General features: G+C 34.3%; 2 protein-coding genes across 5 annotated transcripts; one reads left to right on the forward strand and one right to left on the reverse strand.

Annotated features, from left to right (window-relative positions):
* Window positions 1-831: 831 nt before the first annotated feature.
* LOC116166635 lies at window positions 832-20,636 on the reverse strand. 4 transcript variants are annotated; one of them, XM_031481649.1, is made up of 11 exons: window positions 20,424-20,636; window positions 19,853-20,036; window positions 14,304-14,513; window positions 14,135-14,251; window positions 14,019-14,069; window positions 9,604-9,715; window positions 9,291-9,550; window positions 6,071-6,115; window positions 3,142-3,391; window positions 2,778-3,089; window positions 832-2,677 (listed from the first exon to the last, which is right to left on the reverse strand). In XM_031481649.1, the coding sequence occupies exons 2-11, from the start codon at window positions 20,022-20,024 to the stop codon at window positions 2,377-2,379; spliced, it is 1,830 nt and encodes a 609-aa protein (XP_031337509.1). In that variant the 5' UTR covers window positions 20,025-20,036; window positions 20,424-20,636; the 3' UTR covers window positions 832-2,376. The 4 variants fall into 4 exon arrangements, with proteins under 4 accessions (XP_031337509.1, XP_031337510.1, XP_031337511.1 ...); XM_031481650.1 differs by lacking the exon at window positions 6,071-6,115 and having other exon boundaries at window positions 20,424-20,631; XM_031481651.1 differs by lacking the exon at window positions 14,019-14,069 and having other exon boundaries at window positions 20,424-20,630.
* LOC116166636 (protein SHQ1 homolog) lies at window positions 7,958-9,314 on the forward strand. Its single transcript, XM_031481654.1, has one exon. It carries the CDS (start codon window positions 8,014-8,016, stop codon window positions 9,277-9,279), a length of 1,266 nt encoding a protein of 421 aa, XP_031337514.1. The 5' UTR covers window positions 7,958-8,013; the 3' UTR covers window positions 9,280-9,314.
* Window positions 20,637-22,339: the final 1,703 nt, after the last annotated feature.

Below are 22,339 nucleotides of genomic sequence, written 5' to 3' on the forward strand. Positions count from 1 at the left end.
AAATATATTTAAAATACGTACAAAATGATAGCCGACGTGCAAGCGGCGAACGCTATCGTCAGAGTGATAAGCACAGATGCAGGTCTTTTGACTGGTGGAGCATGGTGCGAAGCTGGTAAGGCAAACCGGTTCTGCAGGTGGAGCTGGTTGTTTCTTAAGAACCATTTACGAAGTGAATATCTGCTGGAAACGAGTTAAATTTAACCATTATTATACATTCATACCACTTAGTAAGCCACGAAATATTTCTCAGACTATGGAAGAGCCACCTGCGAAGGTTGCTAGTCCCCTCCTCAGGTCGTGGATAGAGGAATGTCTCCCAGATATGGGTGGTACCGCGGAAATCAACTACCCGAGGTAGACTACAACTAACGCAGTAGAGTCAGTCTAAAATGAGCTGTTACAAACAGCGTCTGATTTTATATTTACTAACCTGCGTAGTTAAATGCCATAATCTTAGTGGTCAAAAAAGTTTGTTTACATTAGAAAAGGAAACAGAAGCCACGTCCGTCATGTTACTGGTTGGTAAACACTCCTCTCTTTCCTTCTTAAAGTAATATTTTGCGTACCTAACTTGTATATGTAACCGACAACACAAAGTACAAGAGCAACATAACATATTGATGGGTGGGTTTTTAATAGTGTCACATACAGATGAAACTGAAATACTGGATAAACAAGTATAACTTCTAAATCCAATTAAACGAAAAATCTAAACAATTCCAATTTATTTTGAGGTTGGTATGTTTCTGCCTTGTCATAAGTACTTCATCTGAGCGAGGAAGATCCAAGCGTTGCCAACATTTACACAACACAATCATATGATGTAAATAGTTTGTTAATATAAATATATTTAAAACAAAGTTAATAACAATGTCTATAAAGATTTTCTGTTTCCTAAAAGATAATTACACTGTACATATTGGTCTAGAAATAGTAGATATTATAGAAGACATGTATGTATGTGCTATTAATGTTTTTTAGTATGTTTAATAAAACAGTTTAGTGAAATATAATCATTTTCAGGGCCAATATAAAATAGCAACACAAATAAAATTCCTTTGTTGCCAAATTTAGTATGGAATTATTACCAACGTACCCAGTCTTATACATTAACTATAAAATAGTGCCCCTAACGAACTGTTTGAATCGATTAAACAAACAATTTGGCAGTACTTCAAAAATTGGTAATGTTCATTAAAAAAACTCAATTAAGAGCACTATGCTAAAACTAAGAGATAAAAGTATATAAACCCACAACCTATACAGTTGAGAACAAATGATTATCAAAATATGGCATATTTATGAAAAATTTACAATGATTCTGAACTGAAAAGAATTTACTAAATATCAGACTTTTACAAATTTTCTAATTGACTAGAATATTCATAATTTCAATTAAACTTATTTGACATATTTTAACATTAGTGCCATTCAGAAATCGTCTGGAACAGTGTACAGTACAACCTCGACAATCCAAATACACGCTAATCCGAAATCGCGATAGTCCGAAATAATTTCGTTCCTCGTAACAACGATGACACCCCTGAAGACGTTGAAAAGAATAAAGTGTATTTCTTAATGCTTGTGTCCAAATTTATTATTTTCACTAGTTTCGCGATAATCCGAAAGGTCGGTGGTCCGAATCTATTCGGATTAACGAGGTTGTACTGTATTTTGATAACTGATGTAATACTTGTTCCACTACTGTTCACCAATCATTGTAATATAACATATAAAAAATAATGATGTAAATATCGAAATTAACAAAAAATTTACATTTCTTATCAGTAAAAAATAAATATTTCAACAATATAAAAAAGTATACAGCCTGCACTACAAGATCAACGGACTGACTAAAACGTCCCAACTTCCTAAAATTTAATTTAGTAATATATGACCATTACAATTGGTATATAGCTCACAGTATTGAAAAGGAAAATCTAACAGCTTACCGACAAGATATACCACATGTTGTGTTAAACTTCTTTGTAATTATTACCCACACTTTATGATGAAATGCATTTTTTAAATATACTTGCCTAAGCTAAATCATGCTAATTTTGTATATTTGTAAAATTATACAGTGTATAAGAAGCAAAAAAAAACGATTAGTTTTCTAACAATGACGTCTTTGTAAACATACACTGTATAATTAAACATTATTGACCTACAATGTAATAATTTATTAATTTAGCTACATAGTCTAAAATCTATTCTCTGTTCATAGGAATTGAGGAACAACTATAATGGTAACTGGTATTGGTCTGACTAAGTAACAATGACATCCTAACGAGAATGTCTTCATTGTGTGAAGAGAGCCCTTGCATACTTAACAATGAATAAATCTCTAATTTACTATCTAATTGGCAGTGCTTAAACGTTAGTTGGCGGTTCCATTCCACAAATAATAGCCTTCATTACGCTAGCCGCAGCTAGAGAGGCGTACGGTTGCCACTCCTTGCGTCGTGTACCATCCTTATAATCCGATACACCTCTTACACATATGAAACTATCCTTACAGTTACCCAAAATCGATTCGATTACAGCGTCAAACTCGCAATCAAATGCAAGCGCGCCGACATGAGTAGCATATTGTTGTCTTAGCTGATCATCTCGTACAATTTGTCTACCGGATGCAATTGGTGAAAGATGCACTCTTGGACAACCTTCTTGCCTAAAAATTCACATTTTTCCCCAAATTTACTATGCTATTGTACATTAGTACAAACAATAATGAAAATAAAAATATTACCCACAAATTGTCTAGTACATACCTTTTTGTTGCCTTATCTTGAGGTACAGGATGAGCCACTTCAATTAAATCTCTCTCTCCAATGTTCATATACAGTTTGTCAGTTTCCGAGCTTGGAGGTCGGAAGTCTGGTTCAGGTTGACACGATAAAATATTCAAACCGTCTCTTAAATACTTTAACCAAGGAGGGGAAGACTTATTGTCATTGTCGGAAGATGTCTTTAAATCTGCTGCGATTTGTTGTAAATTTAAGTTAGAAGGATTGTAGGATTTTGTTTCATAGTCGTATCCCTTTTCGTTCTTCTTTGCGCTTTCACAGTATAAGTAGATATACCTAAATAAATTCCAATGAAATTTGAATAAACAAAAAGTGGTGGAACGCTCACCTGTCCTTAACTGGACATGATACTACAACATCACCCAAGCGTACGTGTTTGTTATAATCTGTGTAATGTGGAACTCCACCGGCGACACCAACCAGGAAAACATAATCCACTTTTTGAAACGTTCCCAAGAGTCTAGTTGTAGTATTACCAGCTGCAGTCATAGCTTCCCTTGTATGTCCCACCGATGGCAACTTAGTGCACACAATTCGATGAGCGCCAATGTTACCTAAGGTGTATACATTCGATTCACCTGCAAATGGAAATAAATTTAGCAACTTAACATATTATTAGTAAATCACAATGAATACGTTATTTCCAAAATGAGCACACCTCAGTCGATGTAGGGGCGACTATGTAAAAGCTTCATAACTACTATTTTAAAAGTGAAATGGATGTGCAATCCTAAAAAGCATCTGCAGAATATGACCGGATACAAGAGATTAAATGGGGTCTAAAAACATATTCACACTGTACTAGTGCTGTCAATCTCAGGATATTTAATTCAGGCGGATTTTAAAACTGCGAGATTTGTGTAAGTTCATCTAGAGATTTTTGCCAATACGTAGCATTAGTTCCATTTTGAGAAATCATCGGAACAATTGTATTTGTTTTTCTAATACGTACAATATTAAAAATTAGCAGTAGTATCTAACCACACATTCTAACATATAATATACAGTGAATTTTTTTTAAATGCGAAGATAGGAGTTTGTATGCAATGTAATTTCCCTATGTTCGATTTTAAAAAAAACACATCAATCTATTGAGTAGTTCAAATGAGTAGTAGATACAGCACTACCGCCGTCCAATTTAATTACGAAATCGGTTAGGTTATTGCTTAGAATGTCAAGGAGGACACTTCGAACATTTATTGTAATTGTTTGCGTTATTTATTTTCTTATTTTCTTCATTTATGTATTGAATAAAGCAAACTAGTAGAATACCAGGTGCACATGGCCTACAAATAATTGAAGGTTGGTTCACAATGAATTGTGATGTCAGCGCGTGCCATGTGAAGTTAAGTTATCGTAAGTTTAAGAAAAATTTATCCTAAAGTTGCTATGGCCTCACATGGCTTAATTAAAAAAATCTTACCGAGTACTCTTCATCATAAAGACTATGAATTGCTGTTCATAGTCACACAATTTGCGCGTTTTGGGAATGTAAACCGCGCACATCTCATAGATTGATGTGTTTTTTTTAAAATCGAACATAGGGAAATTACAATGCATGCAAACTCCTATGTTCGCATTTAAAAAAAACTCACTGTATAATCCATGTGTATGATTAACACACTACGTAAGAATTTAAAATGACTGAAACATCAATGAGTTGTAAATATTTATTGTTTGAACCAATGTAAGTGGCAGCATAGTCTTTTGAACCCAAAGCATTTCTGTATGCAGGTGACAGCAATAGAATGGTACATATAGACAGATATACCGGGTTTATAAAAAAAATTAACATTACAGGTTAACATTAAACAATTTCTAGTAGCATAGTACTATATACAAGAGATTCAACAATATATGAATATGTGTTCGCTTTTCTCTGTATTACGCACCATGTAACAGGAGACAGTACAGATGAATTTACAGATTTCTACAGACGATTTTTAGATTACAAAAACTATGTTGTGTTGTGAATTTTTAACACAAATGTTTTAATTCATATACACTGTGCCCAAGATAGGGATCATCAGGGTCTCCGAAACCATAGAAGATATGACAATGGTCAAATTGGAGAAAAGATGTGCAATTAAAGAGTTATTATCATGCTTTAAAGTTTAAAGGAACCCAGAAAATTATGATTTCTTATGAAGATATGCCCAAAAAACCGAAGGCAGAACTGAAAAGCTTTTGAGCATAATCGCGCATGCGCAAGTATGTCAAATTCTCATTTCCGGCTAAACGGATGAACCGATTTGAACCAAGTTTGGTACACATATTCTTAAACATAAAAGAGCAAAATCACGCATGCACAGTTGTGCGAGTGGTATCTGTCCTAGCTACAGCAATTTTTTTTGCATCTGTTCAAATAACGTCAGAAAAAAATTTGCTGTGGCTAGCACAGATACCACCCGCACACCTGTGTAAGCGCGATTTTGCCCCTTAAGTTTAAGAATACGTGTACCAAATTTGGTTCTAATCGGTTAAGCCGTTTAGTCGGAAATGAGAGTTTGACACACTTGAAACCAACAGAGTCGCCAACTTTTGTCGTGTGGATAGTACACATTTTCTCATTATTCTAAATAACTTTACATTTCTTAGTAGTTTTAGCATAGGTTAAAATCCATGGCAAAGATTATTGTGGCAATGACTAAGCTGAACTCAAATTTGTTTGCGCAAATGGCCGGAAATTTTATATTTATTTTTATGTACTTTGGTAACTAGTTAAAAAAGCGAACACACACTGCTATAGTGTGGAATATTTGATACTTAATATTCTTTAATGGTGGATTATAGTTAACAATAATTAACGGCCTACCATTTGTTTGACCCATTTATGTAAGAACGTGAGACAGAACAAATCGTGCAGGTATGCTTAGAATTTTGTTAATCCGAATGTTCATGAGATTGTAACTGCAATATTTATGGCTAGGTCCATTTTTAGATTATATTTCATTACGCAAGCGAGACATAAATTTATTAATTTTTTTTACATAAACCCACTTAACAAAATATGCAAAATGTGCATGTGTTATGATATTAATAAGTTGCCTATATATACAGCACAGCAATTTACAATTAAAATGCACGGTTGGTAATCACATTTTAATATTAATTATAACTACCACAATGTAAAACATAGCATAATCAATTACGAAATACACTGTATATATAGATCATGTGCATAATTCATATGCTGCAGCTCGTGGAAGTGTGAACATAATTAAGCAAGTAGTTAATATTTCAAAGTACCACCTTACCAAATCGTGCCCGATGAAGGTCACTTGATGGACTGGTACATGAACCTATTGTTGATAAGAGTATTTATAAAATATTCTGCTTGTCATTCTCGAGAACGAGTAAACAAATTATATTACATGAGCAATACTTTCAGATTCAAACCACAGTTGAGTCAGAATTATCATAAATTACCAATGTTAGCATTCACACTACGAAACAAAGAACAAAAAAAATATAAAAACGAAAAAAAATATGAAGGACAGTAGTGCTCATAACCACATCGAGCGTTATAAATAAAACAAGTAAAAAGGTTTTCGCCCTAAGGCGAGTAACTTCAGCGCATTTTCCATAAATTGATCAATACTTCTCCAGGCCATACCTATGTGTTTTTCATTAATAGAGGCATATATAGTTAAAATTTTAAAGAAATACCTTCATAAATAAGGAAGTTGACACTCACTGCGCAGTTGATATTGCGAGTCCTGCGCATGCGCTTATTAATCTGATATTTACAAAATGCAATACGTTTGCTTTTACTATAAGCATCTTTGGTTAAAATTTCAAAGAAATATATATGCATAAATAAGAAAGTTGGCATTGCGCAGCCTGCGCATGCGCAGTTCAATCGTCAAGATTTTCCTCGACTCAGGTGCCAGAACGATACGCTACCGAATGCAAAAAGAACGAACCAAATATCTTGAAAACTGTAGGAGTAGTTAAGGCCTCGGACAGACGGACGGACAGAGAAACTGACTGGAATAGCGCACCCAACTTCGTTGGAAAATGCGCTAAAAATAAATAAAAGGTTTTTGCCTTTAGTGCATTTTCCATGAATGAATAACAAAATTGGCATTATGCAGTGTGCGCATGTGTTTATTAGAAGCATATGTGGTTAAAATTTGAAAAAATATCTCCATAAATAAGAAAGTTGACATCTGCGCATGCGCACATTAATCGTCAAGATGTTTCTTGGTTGAGATGCCAGAGCTGCTGAATTCAAAAAGAACGAACTAATATCTTGAAAACTGTAGGAGTAGTTATGATCTCGGGTGAACAGACTGAGAAAGTAGCCATTATAGCGCCTTCCAACATGAGTTGGAAAATGTGCCAAAAAGTCATTTGCGCTAGTTGCAATCTCATTGCAGCGTAATGCCGTAATAAACAAAAGAAAAAAAACGTAACGATAGACTAAACAGTGATCCTACAGAAATCGGGTTCGCTGTTTTGCAATTTCAGAGCAGCCACAGAAATCGATGCGAGCAAAGAAGATGAGTGTGTAAACGGAATTTTTTACTTATTTCGCGCAAGGGCACAAGACGGAGAGACTTCCAGTAATATTCTAGCTAGACCCTCAGCCTTGAAAAACATGGAGATTACACCTCATGAATCCACATCTATAATTAGATAATTACAAATAACTCCAAATTTGTCTCCTATTTGAATTTTTAACATTTTGACGAAATCTTGCATCGCAACAAGCAGTTTTGCATTCATCAGTGGCTTTATACAAAGTCTAGTTATTTGTTTGCCAATCCCCGCCCAAATCAAAAGTTAGTAAATTTCAAATTAATAAACTTTACAGTTCCTTGAATGGCTAAGGAAACAACAGTGCCAAGCTTAAAATTACTTGCCAAAACAACACAAGAAGTGCTGGTAGAATTCACAGTGGAATACATTTCTGTACATAATGGTATGTTGGTTGCCTAACCTGCGGTTAATAAGAGCTAAATTGTAATTAGTAAATGATTAGAATTATACAGTTATAGCTGAGTTCTAAAGAAAAAATCACATTATTCCGACGGAACTACTAAGACTGTTTAACACATACTGTAAAGAACATCGTCAACATGCTGTACACAAATAAATTAGAAATTTGGCAACCTGCAAAATGTAAACACAGACATAACCTCACATTTTATGCCAATCACATTTTTGGTAATAAGTTCGTGTTATTTAAGTAATTATGATAACGCCACGATTTAGTTTAACTCAAAACGATGAGACTGTTACTATTACCATTCGCGCCCCTTACTGTAGCCTGAAAGAGTTAGATGTTAGCGTGGAAGATTCGGAGTTCATATTTTCCTGCCGCCCCTACTACTTGCGTTTGAATTTACCTGGTAAGATTGAAGAAAATGATAAAACAAACAGTAAATTCGACAGCGATTCGGGTGAATTTACTTTCACTTATGAGAAAGTCGTATTTGGTGAGCACTTCGAAGATCTACAATTTATAACGAAACTGTTGGGTAAGAAAATTGAAATCGAAAGTGGAGGTCGTCTAATTGAAGTTATTGGCTCGCAAACGGTTCCCGAAACTGAAGTTGACGATGACATGAAATATGGATTCGCTATGCGTGGTGGTTACCGCTTTAATATTATCAGTGGGGAATTTGGAGATGTCTTCGACATTGACCCTCACGAGGTGAAATTTCAAGACAGAACTTCATTACGACACAAGAATGAACAGAAGGATTTCAATTCGGAACACTACTTGGCAGATTTATTTGATAATGACGAGCTTAGTGAATTACTAACTTTAAAAGTACCTTGGGAAGACTGTAGCGTGGAATTTACCTCAAAAGAATTGGACTTCCTTAAGGACTTACCCAATGTTGAATATAATTTAAGTGCGCAACAAATCCAATTTTGTCACAATAGTTTGTTGGATATTCTTTATAGCTACTGTTACGATTGCCGAAGCACATGCTTTGACTCAACGTGCGAATCTGGTTGGACTATTTCAAAATTGAGTGCCTCACTGTGCTGCTTTGATAGTTTTGCAACACCAAAAGAAGCAGTAATATGTGCATTTAGACGAAGTTTAATTTATCCTCTATATCGAAACTTTAATTTTTGCCAGAAAGTGCTATCAGATTTAAAAGTGCTTATTAGTCGTGGCGATCAATATATAATAAAATGTTTAATTGACATTTATAACATATTTTTAAAAGGGGACAGTGGTCGTTTTATTCTTAATAACTTATTTATTAAGGACTACATTGTGTACATCATGAAATGGGATAAAGAGCTGTGGTGTAAAACTGTTACAGTATTAAATAGTGTCACCATTCAAAAACAAGAACTTGGCTTAAACTTGGTGCAATTGGAAAAGGCAGTCGAAGAAGACGATCTAACCAGTACTTTGGCTAACTTAAGTCTCAACCACTGCGACTCTGATGATAGCGTGACCGACACAGATACCTCTGACAGTTGTGATGACGATTAAATCCTACTTACCAACTGTTGTATAACGAACATAAGTTTCCTTATTCTCTATCATCGCATCTACAGCTAACTTCTCGCAATACTGAGCGGTGATAATTGCAATGGTGGGTTGTTTAGCGGTGGCCATAGTTGGCATTTGCTTAACAATCGTTACTTGAGTGTCTTGAGATTGCTGGCGTGTGAAAGCACCATGATCCATCGCTTTTACAAGCCCTCTCGTTTGCAATTGCGACATATGTTGAGCTACTTCTTCTTCATCCCAATTATTGCCTCTAAAATAAATTGTTTGATTCACATTAAAATGTACCTATATCTCTGTACTTACTTTGATATATCTTGTATTGTAATTGGATTTGGATATGCTGATTCTATAAGTTCTAAAACTTTTTGTACTGAAAGCGTTTGAAGGTAGCCCAATGAATTTTCGTCTGCAGACACTAAAAGAATACTTAATTACTTAAAGAATGGTAAAAATTGCATGGTTTAGATTAGGATGAATATGTGTAATTGCAAACCGAAAAAAAATTAATAAAAAATAAAATACTGTGCTATATTGTGTTAGTTACTGTGAAAATCATTATTGATCTAAATCTTTCCAAGAGAATATGTGTACTTGAATAGCTCCCATTAGTCCGGCTCTTTGTGTGAAACATAAATTTTTAATGAAGCAGTCTGCTCATTTCAAACCCTCTTTGTGTGACTGAACGCTTAAAACGGTGGGAGACTACAAATTTTTAGTTCCGTTACTTTTTCTCAATCAATACAGGGTCATTCTTTTACAGAGACAGTTAGCCTTATATGGAAAAGTAGAAAAGATAAGCTTATAAAAATTTACACTCAAACGGTTCTCGACCATTAACTGCTCTTTTTTTTATAAAATAGTGGTAGTTCCACTTCTTGTTATACTGGAAGTAGGTAGACACTTCCTTAATTTAAATGCCAACCCCCATTTTTTATTCCACATTTAGATTAGTTTAGCAGACAATATTTATGGATTTTATGGAAAAAAATTGACAGTTAAGGCAGGTACTCTGGCGCTTTGTATCTTAGTAACCATTAGATGTAAAACAATTAAATTTTGGGGCTACCTACAAAAAATGCTAGTTATTCGAGTAATCATACTGATTGAATGAATAATTTAAAGGGTCTTCATAAATTATAAGAATATTTTATTCAGTTTTTTAAAGAAAAACTCGATTTTTTCAAATGGAATGCCCCTTTTTAGTGCATTTCCACAATAAAAAAAAAATGCGCTATTGTGGCCACTTTGTCCGTCCGTCCGTCCGCTCGTTTTGCGACGCTACTAGTTCTTTATCTTAAGAGCTATTGTTCTACTTTTTTCGCTATTTGGTTCGTTATGGTGTCGAGTCTTGTACCAAGGAAGGAATTTTTTCTGTACCGCTTACAAAAAAAGTTATTGTAAAAAAAACAAAAAACCGTTTTTTACATGTTCCATAATTTTACACTTTTGCCGTTTATTAACGATCCTAGAGATCGTTTATAATTTTGCATTGCTATCTGTCGCCTGCCGGTTGGTCTCTCCGTCTGTTCCTTTGTCTGTCTGTCCATCTATCTGTCCGTGTGAACGATAACTTTGTTTAGAAATGTTCGATCGCTTTTACATCTCCGTTAGTTATGAACTGAATTGCATGAAATTCAATATGGGCATAGCTTTAGCCATATAATACGCAATGCCAAAAGTTGAATCGAATCGATTCAAAATTCACAGTGCCCTTTTCGCATCTCGACCATTTATAAACCGAATTGCAAACTTTTTTACTTATAAAAGTATTTGAATGAAATTTGATACATAGGCACTTGGAATAAAGAAAAATCAACCGTCAATTCAATTTCAAAATTTGGTTTTGCGCATGCGCAGTGCCAACTTTCTTATTTATGGAGGGATTTAAATGAAATTTAAATACATAACCACTTGGAATAAAAGCTAATACAATGCCAGTTTCAAAATTTGGTTTTGCGCATGCGCAGTGCCAACTTTCTTATTTATGGAGGGATTTAAATGAAATTTGATACATAGCCACTTGGAATAAAAGCAAATTTAACGCCAGTTTCAAAATTTGGTTTTGCGCATGCGCAGTGTCAACTTTTTTAGTTATGGACGCATTTAGATGAAATTTTATATATAGGCACTTGGAATAAAGGAAAAGCTAATGCCAGTATCAAAATTTAGGTTTGCGCATGCGCAGTTCCAACTTTCTTATTTAGAAAATCATTGAAATGAAACTCTTCTTATAAACTGAAATTGAAGTAGCACGTCAAAAATGGATTGCACATGTGCGACGCTATCTTTCATATTTGTGGCCGGATTTTTACAATTTTAACAAAAGTTGCATCTTACAAATAGGGAAATGAATGCAAGTGGAAATGCGCTTTATGTAAATCGATTACGAAAAATTCATGAAAATAAGTATCGCTCTCCAAACTAGTCTTTTTTTTTGCCAGGGCATTAACTGCTACGGTCATATTACCTCAAGTATGACATACGCATTTTGCCATCGATCCCCAGATATACCAAATTTGGTATTTTGGAATTTTCTTTTCAAGTCTTAGTCATTAAGCCAGTTTTGTTTGTCATCTAATTCTGTCTTATAAAGCAAAGTGAAGTTTTGAAGCTGTCAGCATTTGTGTGCAAGTTAAGTGCGTCTAGATATTCACACACTTTGTATGACCAGATTATTTGGATTATGAAAAAAACTAAGTCATTTTTAAGATTTTTAATTTTAATTGTCGACCGCCTGCGTACGGGGTACCTCGTACCTAATATATCCAAACAAGCTTTGTAAGCTTTTCTTGCTTTCAGGTAGTGATAGAACGATATCACTTTTTTTTGCCGATACGATATATCGGCCGATACTGATATTTACGTGCCGATATATCGTATCGTATCGTATCGGCAAACAATAGATGGCGTTGGGTAATATTTACGAGCCTAAAAGAAATAGACTAAATGCAGATAGGGCTGAAATGTTAGTGTTTTTGCATCATAATATCAAAAAGTTAAATTTTAAGTATTAAGTATATACTGTATTTAGAACCTGCTATATTAGGTATATTTTTTGTTGTTTTTTTTTTAACTTTTTTAGTAAAAATGTTAACTTTAGAATAAAACATTTTATTTTCTTTAATAAAGTATTTCATTTATGAACTGAAGAGTTAAAACAGCTAAAAAAATTGTTTGCCGATATATTGGCGCAATTACCTTGCCGATACGATACGATACCGATAATCGGCAACAATTGCCGATATACCGATATCAATATCGGTATCGTACCGATATCAATATCGGTATCGTTCTACCACTACTTTCAGGGATTTTGCAATCCTATTAGTTTTCATGTCAGTTTTTTCCTTTTGTGGTGCCCATGAGTTATGTCAGGTGTTAATGAATATTTGTAAAGTTATGGAAGTTGATCACATCAAAAAGTGACAAGAGGGTTGACATTTTTATTTTTACTCCAAATATCATTTTGCATAGAAATACGAGACCTCTTACTAAAAAATCTAAAAGCCAGCCCATGTAATGTAGTTCAGTTGAAACTGGACTGTGGTACTAAGGGTCCATGGTTCGAATCTGGTGTCGGGCATGGATATTTGTAAATGTATAGTGCGTTGGGTTGGTAAAGCAGCCTTAGCTGAAACCCCGCCCATTCAAAGATAAAGGCAAAAATACAATAAAAAATTAATCCCATTTCCGGCTAAACCGTAAATGACAAAAATTTTTGCCTTATATCTAATTTCCAAATTTTACTTCTTTACCTTACAAGGTACAAAAATTATAGGAGCGAGCCACATTCTCTCAGTATATCAACATAATCCTTTTTATAGCAAATTATGTGACCATTTGATCCATTGTCACGGTTTCCAAAATTCACAGTTTACATGCAGATGGATTAAAAGGGAGAACATCATAATTTCTGAAATTTCCCGAAACAGACTTTATTCCACTAAAAACAAGTCTTGTGCTAGGAATCCCTAGCAGTACCGATATCTCGAACAGACAGACAGACTTTGTGTCTGCATTAGCCATGAAAAGTATGCTAATAAAACAGAAGCAGGAATGTTTTACTTCCACCTCTAATTAGTGACATAAAAGAGAAAAAATGCTCATTATTATTGTGTTAGAGTGGCATCAGTGGTGGATATAACAGAATGACAATTGGCACCTGATTTTAAAACTGTAGCCCATTCAATACAAAGGAACTTAGATGCAGTTTAAATTTTGATTGCCTCAATCTCATCAAATAATTAAGAGAAACTTGAAATACACAATCTCGACATGCACAATGAAGTACATACTTTTTCTTGCAAAAAACTACATGCATAAATAAATCCTAATAAATGTGAGTTTACTTGTGCATAGATTGATGCACTACATTAATTGTTAAGATGAGAACTAATGCAATACAAAATGATAGTAATAGAATAGCTATTCATAGATAGAGATTAAATTTCTATTGTTTAATTTAAATGAAAAACTAATTTCAGAAGTCGGAACTGATGTCATATTTAATCCCACGCGATGGTATTTCAAGCAATTACATTAATTTATTCGAAGTAGAATAATGGGAGGTTATGCTTGGAAAGTTTACACTCTTCAAATCTAATGCTTTGAAATACATCTACCGTGATTACCAAAGCATTAAATCTGTGCTAGTTATTTCTGCAAGATTAGTGAAGTGTTAGATAAAACACCAAGTCTACAATCTCGTAAATTCAAACCTGAACGAGAATAATATGGAGCGAGATGAATATGAAGATAACCTGGCCGAGCTATAAACAGGATATTCATTTACTTACTACGAATGTCAATTTTGAACATGAAAGTAAGCACTTACAAGGCCTTGTAGGTACGACAGTGTCATCCAGTTGACGAAGTTCCACTTCCAATTTATTAATCGTGTGATAATTATGTTGCATTAGCTTCATAATTTTTTTTATAAAACCGACATAATCTGCAAGTTTAAAGTAAAAGATACGACAATTTTGTCATCGTGAGATGCCTACCTCGAGGAAATTCCTGTGGGCTAACCAATTCTTTGAAAAATTCCTGAGCGACAGTCGTATGTTCCGTTGCATTGGGGATGTGGGTGTCGAGATGTGGTCTAAACCAGTATCGTAGTATTCGCGATTCTTGTGTATGTTTACCAGTTTGGGCGCTAACTAAAAATACTCGAAACTCCAGTGATAATTGTGCAGGAACGGTTTCACCATTTTCTGAAAAAACAAATTGTTGTTCATCTGAAGTAAAACAACGATAATGATACACTGAATAATAATATACAATAAAAATAAATAATGACATTCATAATTTTTCAAAGCTTTTTTAAAATTATGCTTTTCTAGTTATAATGTTCAGACCTAATAAGTGATAATGTGATATAACATCGAGATTTACACACATGTATAGAATATTATCGGATAATGTTGTATGATCGGTAATCATAATTCTTAAAATTTATGGATTTATCAACCATTTTTTGCACACTATTAAAAACCACAATTTATAAAGCATTTCAAAATGGGATGTGTCCCATTTATTTTGAAACTGTTGATTATTAGGTAAACTAGCGGGGATATCAAAAAATTATTTATATAGAATATTCTTCGTGTGGTGGGGCGCATTTAATGATACTATGCACATTTCCACAAACTGTCCTGTATAGGGCAACATAATTTTATACTTTTTATTGAATATTCTTATTCTACATCGGAAAATAATACACTTCCTAAAGAACAATTTTTGATACGATATAAATTAATTAACTGACATTCAAATACAAAAATACAAAACTGGTAGTCGCAAAGTTTACCGCAACTCACAAAAGAAATGACCCCTAGACCCCAATTCGTTTCGCTTATGCAGGTGCAGATAAACCCCCATAAATCATCCCCTGAAACTGACATCTTTTCTAGACAAAAATGCGTATTTCAAAAGTATCGTATATTCCATGTCTTTGTTATATTCGGACAAAAACGAAATTTACCCTTTATTAAATAATTCTAATTAGTTCGCGAGAATTTTTTTATGATTCAAACTGAACAATATCAACGTGTACCTCTAGAATTATTGTACTTGGTAAACGAATGATTGAAAGAGTAAAAATTTGCACTTGACGATAACATTGAGCTTTGAATAAAAAGGTACATTTTTAGTTTCCTGGCTTGAGCTTGGTGGCTATTGGGATCACAGTTTTAAACCATTTTATGCAAATTTTTAATAAGTATATTAGGCACACGGAAACGAAAAACAATGGGCTGGATTTTCGAAAAACATTTTTTGAGCGCCGCAACGGCAATTGCAAGCTACAATAAGTGTTTTATTACAAAACAACAGAAAAAATTTTGCGAATGTACCGGGTGACCAAATAAGAATGACAATCGGCCGTATCTCAGAAACTAGTAGACATAGAGCTTTCGAGTAAAAATTATGTAATAAAAGTGGTCAAAAGAAATTGCTGGAAATTATTTTCGAGTGTGTAAAATGACCACTAGGGGCCCAACAGTCATCATCAAATAGAAAATTTTAATTTTCTTCGAGGGCCGAAATTGAAATTGTCATCCACTGGGCAGACTTGCGAAGCGCATTGAAAATGATAGGCAGCATTTTGATCATCCAGGTCCATCATTAATCTTTAATTACCTACCTTTGATACCACTTTATTAGACAAAATTCGAAGAAAATTTAACTGTAAATAAATAAAATAAATTTTTGAATGTCGTATATTTTTACCCGGTCATAATTTTGGTTCGTGGAGGGATGATGTCCTGGAATTCAATGTGGTCAATATGGCAACCCTAATGAAAACCAAACTAAATACAACATCTAAATTTTAGTCTTCACAGACACACTGACTTCACACTGTCAAAATTTTCAAACCTTACTTTTTGTAGAACGCTACAAAGAATTAAGGCTTTTATTCCTGCAGAATTTCTGCCTTCCTGAAATTGTTTAAAAAAACCAGGAAAAAATATCGGTGCAAAAATTTATCCTACATGCCAATCACTATCTTGCCACTTCTAGGATAACTAGCATAAAATAAAAGATAAATCAAGATTTAATAAAAGAAGCAATGAAAATTGTCACTCGCTTGCAGATTACATTAAAAGCTTTAATTTCATTTGATTGTCTGTCTGGAAATGAAAAAAGTAAAATGCGCAAAATCATCCTTCTGTCATAACATCAATGCCAGATTAATCACTAGGCCAACGAGGCCGGCGCCTAGGGCCGCAAGCAAAAGGGGGCCGCAGTGTTTTGTACAATTTTTTTTTATTTTAATGCTAGAACGATAGCAAACATACCAAATTAAAATCTTTATAATATTGGTCATACACCCTCATTTATTAGGCTTGTGGCATAGCAAAAATCTAAGTCATATTTGTTCAGCAGCGTGAACAGACACGTGGTTCTCGGTCACCACTTCCCGAAAGGTCATATAGGTAACGGTCTATTTAGGTGTGCAAAGGAAAATAAGTTAAGGCGCGGTCTATAATACGCACATATGGTATTTACAATATGCGATATGCGTGTCTTAATCTCTGATTAAAATTTCAAAAAATATCTGTATAAATATGAAAGTTCACATTGCGCAGTCTACGTATGTGTACATCTGATTTTGACAATATGCGATATACACTGGAAGCATCTGTGGTTAACATTTCAAAACAAGTTATAAATCAGCATATGCATGATGAAAACGCATTTTTGGTACCTAATACAGATCAGTATTTTATTAGTAATTTTTATCGATCTCACGACTGATCTAACTCAAAATAGACTGTACATCTACACTATAGCAGATAGTGAAAATTTGAAGTCTCTAGCTATTGTAATTGCCGAGATCTCATCCGGACAGCCTGCCAACCAGCCATAACAAATAAAATAGCGTATTTTTTTTTCAAAAATGCGCTAAAAATATCTCTAATAGAGTTGCGCAATCTGCGCACGCGCACATTAATCGTCAAGAATTTTTTTGGTTGAGGTGCCGAATGCAAAAATAACGAACTACTATAAATATCTTGAAAATTGTAGGAGTAGCTCGAGGAATAGTTATGGCCTCGGTTATGGCGTTGGAAAATGCGCTAAAAAGTTGGCTTGCTTACAATTCTCTGGCGAACACTCCTAGGAAGTTCCACATAGGAGGGCGTGAACCGGTTGGGTTAATTTGGCCTAGGGCACCAAGTACCTACCCGAAATATGGCACTGCATAACATACATACCTCAAAATTTCTTCGCCAACCGAGCTTCAACAATCCATCAATTCATCAAACTTAGCAGAAAATGGAAAAGAGCATCACTCAACATCTGGTTCAACCATACTTGCCTCAAAGAAGAACTATTCCCAAGATATATCAACATAAAAACAAACAAGTTGTAAATCAGCATATGCATGATTAAAGCGCATTTTTGGTAATGCAGGTCAGTATTTTATTAGCGAAGTTTAAAATTATCAATCTCACGAGTAATTTTGGCTGCGTTAAATAATTAATTTAATTTAATTTCAATTGACGGTACGTCTTCATTTTGTAAAACAAATCACAAAGTAAATAATAAGTTTTTATACTGGTAGCGCTATCTAACGGTAAAATTATAGCACCTCCGAAACCCATATCGAAACTATTTTCTTCAATTATCGATCTCACAAGTAATCTAACTCAAAATAGACTAGTGCCTGCACATCTACACTATAGCAGAAAGCTTTTAGTGAAAATTTGAAGTCTCTAGCTATTGTAGTTGTGGAGATCTAACGCGGACAGCCGGCCTGCCAGCAATAACGAATATAATAGCGTATTTTTTTCAAAAATGCGCTAAAAACAACTCACCGAGAGTACAAGACGCTATACACTCAGGTTAATCCAACTTTCAACCTTTAATGTAAAAATTCAACCCTCCGGTTGGTTGTCTTAACAAGGCTTGATAATAATTCGTCTTGAAACTTAGGACAACCTTTCCGTTTTAACCACCCTTCAGGCTTTTTCACTTGGCTTCGGCCAGTTAATAATTAAAAAAACAACATGTTCGTCTTATTCGTCTTCAACGTTTGTAATTTACCGTTTTCCTGTTAACTTTCACATCGCCTGATGATGGCAGTACGCCGAAACTATAGTCGCTGTTATTTTTAAAAACTTCAACGAATAAAACTATATGGGGAAGGTTTAGAGATTTTTGATAACATAATATACATACCTATAATGTGCCAGATAAAAATATTATATTTTATTATAATAATCCTAATCCTCATTATTTGGAACCTCAACAAATTTCGTACAAACCAACAAAAGCGAGTTTCAAAGATAGATTAAAGCACATGTTAATCCAAAATTGTTACTATAATATATCTGATTTTCTGTATCAATAGCTAGGCTAGCTTTTTCCAATAGTTTAATCGACGTATCTCTTACTTTTGTTTTCGTGTATGAGATCAATAAACGTAAATAAATAAATAAATAAATATATGGCTAGTATTTATACGGTGGAACTATATGGATTGTGGCAAGCGTTACTATATATACGACACAATGTCATTAAAACAGCCTTGATATGCACAGACTCTTTAAGCATAGTGAGTTCATTAAATAAAAAAGTAACTTCGAACAACGCATTAGAGAATATAATATTAGCATTATTATATGATGTCTGCAATAAAAGTAATAAAACGGTAGTGATAATATGGGCACCTGGGCATGTAGGTATTGCCGGTAATGAAGAGGCCGACGAATTCGTACGAAACGGAAGCAACTTAACAAATGTAGATATGATACCCGTTCTATCTGAAGATTTTAAATATAGGATAAAGATTAATATCAATGACTTGTGGCAAACGAAATGGCATTCTGAAAATACCCAACTGAGGCACATTAAACCGTCCATTAAGCCATGGAAACCTAGATTACTTACAAGGCAACAATCTACAGCGCTAACGAGGGCAAGAATAGGCCATACTAACCTTACCCATCTCCATCTTCTAGGGAAGGTAGGAGTAAATGAGTGCGTGCGATGCGGAGTGAGTGTGTCGATTTATCATATATTGATTGAGTGCCGCCAGACCGAAAGGCTGAGAAGAGAGCTAAATCTACCTAATAACCTTAAAAGTATATTTGAAGATACAACTGATGCTGTCAATAGATTACTGTTATTTCTAAGTAGAACTGGTATTTTAAGGAAACTATAATTACTACAGAAAACAATAGCTAATAGCCAAAGCAGCTGATGCTAAATAAATAAATAAAAAAAAAAAAAAAATTATACTCTTTGAAATGTTAAATAAATAAAATATGTATGCTTCTGCTACTATAGTAGACTGACTGTGAAGTCCTGCACAAAATAGAAGAAACACTACACCATGATCTGCAAATGTGGGTCAATGAAACAGATACTACTTTTTCAAACAGCATTTACAATTCTCTCCTATTAGAATAGATCAAGCGTTAATAAATGTATATATTGTGGTCTATTAAAAGATTGTTATATTTTAGCTTTGATTAAGTTTACCTGATACTACTTATGCAAAATAAATTTCAAATTAATTCCTTACAATTATTGAATGTAACTATACCTGTAGCTGCTTGTTTGTTTACCACAATTCCTGTATGATCACCGCCTGCTATGTGTACCTTATCGTCGCTAACATTTTGTACAATCTTCCTTTCGATTATTAACGTTGTAGAATTGGCAGTTTTGCACTTTGGGGTCATAACAACTTGCTCCATTTTCGATGTTTCAGTCATTGTAACAAAATTCTGAAAGTGAAAGAGGTGTCGTATTAGTTGCCAATGGTACAACCTAGTACTGAATAATGATTTATCAAAATATCTCTCTGAAATAAACAACTGATGTTGTGAACTTCACAAAATTGCAAGATAAATAAATGATTTGCGAAATATCGTTTCTTAATGATGCCCTTTAAACAATGAACCTCTTCTTTATTAATAAATTATTACAGCAGAGGATGTTCCACTGAAAATTATAATAAATTGACTTAAATTGGAAAAGGTGTGTACAAATAATAAAATTATTGCTTATTCTACTATTGAAATTTAATTGTGATAATAATTATTAAAAAAGGGAGTGCCTCAATGGATGAAACAAATTTAGATTTTTTTAAAATAAATTATATATGCACTTACTTGGAAATAAACTTTTTTGAATTAATCACAGATCATGAGTCACTGTCAAATGCCAATGCTAAACAAGTTAAAAAGTTAACCTCTCATTCTCACTCGATTCACTCGCCCCAAACGTCAGTTACAATTTCCCTTTCCTTATTATCTCGTACAACTGGTTCTGGTGTTGATTGTTTACTGTTTGTAACCAATAAAGCAGAGCATAAAATGATTTTTCTTATTATATGAATCTATTTTATTATTTTTATAATTTCCTAGGGTTCAAATTAAACAGGGGTAATAATCTCCCTGATATAGGGTAGGTTTTCGTATGGGTGGTCAGTTTTCATACAGACAGTTTAACCCCAAGCGAGTTTTCAGTGGTCAGTTTTGTTTGTATCGTCGGGAACAGGGCGTTTAATGGCACATTAACCCATTAACATAGTGAATGACTAGCATACTAAAAGAAATGGCAATAATCTTCCATATTACGTCAGAACAGTTTGTTTTATTTCCAAAGTACATACTGTTCTGAACAATAAATCCATGAAATAATTCATCAATAAATCCATGGGCAAATTCATGAATTAGTCGATAGATGTAATGTGGACTTTAGAAAAATGTTTAATGGTATGCAACTCATCAAACATTACTACATACAGGGCTTTATTTCAAAACAAACCACCGATTGTAATAAAAACCTTAGTTTAAACCAGAGACACTCTCTCCATGTCTCTGGTTTAAACCCACTTTCAAATTGTAATATGTACCCCATAAAATAGGTACCTACACCGGAATATACCAAGTATAAAATATAAAGATTAAAGTAAGATATTGAAATTCCAAACTTAGGATTTTACTTTTCAAATATAGCGCGCCGCTGCATGTCCCCTCATAAACACATCAAAGTGGCACCAGTTGGATGACCATTCTATAGCAACCCCTCTGCGAAGCATTTACAAGGGTATCGATTGGACTACTGCCCAACAGCTACAGTATAATGTGAAGGAGCCCCATCTTGCCGAAAGTGCACATTTTTCTCGTCTATAGAGCAGTGTTAAAAACAAATTGTGCACAACTCTTGTGCAGATAAAGCGCATTTTTTTTGTGTAACACTTTTGTATCCCGTTTTACACTTTGGCACAATATACGGTTTCCTAATTTTTCTCAAAGCAGCGGTTTTTTTTTGCGTAGCCGTAGAGGTTCAAGGCGGCGCGGCGGTAAACACGTCAGCCATTACAGTTGTTAAACCTTATACCTCGATTCATCCTTCGGCCGTGACGACTTTATGGTACCCAGTGGCGGATTTATACTTTTGCCGCCCAGGGGCTTTGGGAAACTTGCCGCCCCTAGATCATTCTTACGACAAAAATAGCCCACAACTTCATAAATCCTATGGCTAAAAAATAAAATTTATTTATTTATTTTGCCTTTATTTTTAAGTGGGCGGGGTTTCAGCCGAGGCTGCTCTACCAACCCACTATACATTTACAAATATCCATGACCGAACCCGGATTCGAACCAGGGACCCTGTACCGTAGTCGAGCTTCCACTGAACTGCGCTACACGGGCCGGCTATCGCAATCTAAGGGAGTTTATTGGTTCGTGGACTATTCGATTACAGAACAAAATGCTTATAAGTAATAAGTATTTTTATTTGATTATTCAACAATTTATTGGATTAATCAAAACAATTTTCTCCGTGAACTTTCTTCAGAAAATGAACGTATCACATCATCGAAATCTAATTTTCTGGTTATTTCAGATTCGATCGTTAGGATTGCCAGTTAATTTGCCGCCCTGGGCCCGTGCCCTTAGTGCCCCCCTCTAATGGTACCATTGAATTTATAAATTCAATGATGGTACTACGCGATCGTCGACGCGTAAAAGGTTCGAGTTTCCAGACCTGTATATACGACCGTACTTTAGACACACAAAAT

The sequence above is a fragment of the Photinus pyralis genome, unplaced genomic scaffold (genome assembly GCF_008802855.1).
Source record: "Photinus pyralis isolate 1611_PpyrPB1 unplaced genomic scaffold, Ppyr1.3 Ppyr1.4_LG3b, whole genome shotgun sequence".
NCBI lineage: Eukaryota > Metazoa > Arthropoda > Insecta > Coleoptera > Lampyridae > Photinus > Photinus pyralis.